The sequence below is a fragment of the Penaeus japonicus genome, unplaced genomic scaffold, assembly GCF_977035675.1.
Source record: "Penaeus japonicus unplaced genomic scaffold, GWHDUDI00000001_assembly GWHDUDI00000015, whole genome shotgun sequence".
In the NCBI taxonomy this organism is placed as follows: Eukaryota; Metazoa; Arthropoda; class Malacostraca; order Decapoda; family Penaeidae; genus Penaeus; species Penaeus japonicus.
Window position 1 is genome coordinate 36,251,197 of NW_028234417.1, and position 2,500 is coordinate 36,253,696.

General features: G+C 54.2%; 1 protein-coding gene across 1 annotated transcript in view; it reads left to right on the forward strand.

The window, feature by feature from the left end:
* The window catches only part of LOC147470436 (uncharacterized), a 7,473-nt gene that overhangs the window by 4,060 nt on the left and 913 nt on the right, over window positions 1–2,500 (forward strand). Inside the window, exons 2-4 of the mRNA XM_086544267.1 lie at window positions 948–1,258; window positions 1,880–2,088; window positions 2,397–2,500. The exon at window positions 2,397–2,500 is cut by the window's right edge and continues 913 nt beyond it. Coding sequence (XP_086400393.1) covers window positions 948–1,258; window positions 1,880–2,088; window positions 2,397–2,500 — 624 coding nt within the window. The remainder of the gene's footprint in view (window positions 1–947; window positions 1,259–1,879; window positions 2,089–2,396) is intronic.

Below are 2,500 nucleotides of genomic sequence, written 5' to 3' on the forward strand. Positions count from 1 at the left end.
AGAGAGAGAGAGAGAGAGAGAGGGAGGGAGAGAGAGAGGGAGAGATAGAGGGAGAGGGGGGTAGGGAGAGAGAGAGAAGAGAGAAGAGGGAAGGAGAGAGAGCGAGAGAGAAAGAGGGAGAGAAGAGGGAGATAGATAGATAGATAGAGAGAGAAAGAACGAGAGAAGAGGGAGATAGATAGATAAATATATATATTTATATATATATATATATAGAGAGAGAGAGAGAGAGAGAGAGTGAGAGTGAGTGAGAGAGAGAGAGAGAGAAAGAGAGCGATAGAGAGAGAGAGTGAGAGAAGAGAGAAGAGGAAGATAGACAGCTAGAGAGAGAGAGAAGGGAGAAGAGGGAGATGGATAGATAGAGAGAGAGAGAGAAAGAGAGGGAGAGAGAAAGAGCGAGAGAAGAGTTAGATAGATAGATAAATAGATAGAGAGAATAGAAGAGAGAAGAGGGAGATAGAAAGAGAGAGAGAGAGCTCAAGATTCTCTTTCTCAGTGCACATTTTGAGAAGATATCTAATAAAGTTAAAAATGCATTTCATCTTTGCCAAAAGCGTGGCGATAGTCTTCAAGGTTAAAAAAAAAAGCAAAGAAACTATCATTTTTAAATACGTCCCCGGGGCAAAGGGGTTACGAGGGTAATTTATTTTTCTGTACGGTACATTTAAACGTTTAATTAAAATTGGTGTGTGATTTGAGTTCATTTCCCGTTTTCTTTTTGGTGGGCATCGGATATACATAAGTGCGTTTGGACGTGTCTGTGCGACTGTGCGTGTGTGTGGGGGGGTGCCTGTGTGTGTGGGGGGGGGGGGTCTGTGTGTGTTTGTGTGTGTGTGTGTGTGTATGAGTTTCTCCTGCACTAAATATTGATATCAGTGTTAGTATTCATTTTTTTTCTATTTTCGCATACTCAAACTAACTCCCCCTCCCCCCCCTCCCCCCTACAGACAGCAGTCCTGAAGGCGTCACCCCCACCCCAACCCACCCCCACCCGGCGCCCTCTCCGAGCTCCTCCACGACCGCCGGCTCGCCCACGCCAACGCAGACGCTCCCCCTGATCACGCCCGCGCCGCCCGCGATCCTGCTCTCGCCGACAGCCACCGTGATCGCCACGCCCACGTCGCTGGTGAAGAAGACGACGCCCTCTACCGCCGGCAGCGCGCCCGGGAGTCCGCCCGTCGAGGAGACGTCGTGCCCGCCCTCGCCAGTGGAGGGTGACGTCACGGAGGCCCACGGAGATGATGACGTCGGCGCCATTGTGAGTCCGAGAGCTGGTCGAGTCGCTGTTGTCATGTTGAGGAACTAAAGATCATGGGAGTGGAAATAGTTAGCCATTTTTGATGAATATAACGAGGAACAAGGTCCTTCGTTAAACCGAATCTTAGCTTCCTCCCTAAAACACATCTTATACCTATTCCCCCTTCCCCCTACTCGAGACTAAAACCTCGGCCATCCCTAACAACCCCCCCCCCCTTGCACAATTTATCTCCAGCACATCTTATCCCCCCCAGCACATATTATTCCTCCCTCCCTCCCCCCTTTACTAAAACCTCACCCATCCCCACCACCCTCATTCTAAAGCATATCCTGACCCAACCCCTCCCCACATTAAAACCTCGCCTCCCTCCCCTCCCCTCCCCTCCCTTCCCCTCCCCTCCCCTCCCCTCCCCTCCCCTCCCCCCCAACCCCTCCCCTCCCCCCTAACCCCTTCCCTCCCCAACCCCTCCCCTCCCTTCCCCCCCACAACCTCCCCACAACCCCTCCCCTCTCCCCAACCCCTCCCTCACTAAAACCACCCCCCTCCCCTCCCCTCCCAACCCCTCCCTCACTAAAACCACCCCCACGCCCGTCCGCCGCTAACCTCCCCTTTCCCCAACAGTCGTGCGAAGGCGAAGCCGGTGCCGCACGCAGGGACGAGGACAAGAAGAAGCCCCGGAGACGTCGCACGGCCTTCACGCATGCGCAGCTGGCTTACCTGGAGAGGAAGTTCCGCGTGCAGAAGTACCTCAGCGTCGCCGACAGGTCCGACGTCGCCGAGGCCCTCAACCTGTCCGAGACGCAGGTCAAGACGTGGTATCAGAACCGCAGGTGGGTAGGCGAGGAGAGAGGAGGGTGGGGGGGGTGGGGGGGAAGGAGGAAAGGGAGGTTCTGTTGGAGGGGGAGGGAGGGAGGGAGGATGGTGGAGTAATGATGGAATAGGGGAAATTCTATGCAAAAGCATAAGTACACACACACGCACACTCGCACGCTCACGCACGCACGCACACACACACACACACACACGCACGCACGACTGAACATTACGCATCATCTGACCCTTTTTCATTTAGAAAATACAAGCTTCGGCTACCCATCCAATCCTTTTCTGACTTTAACGGCGCCTTCTCCATCGACAGAACCAAGTGGAAGCGGCAGAACCAGATGCGTCTGGAGCAGCTTCGCCAGAGCGCCGGGGTCGGGGTGGAAAAGGAGCTCCTGGGAAGTGCAGGGGGGCGAAACT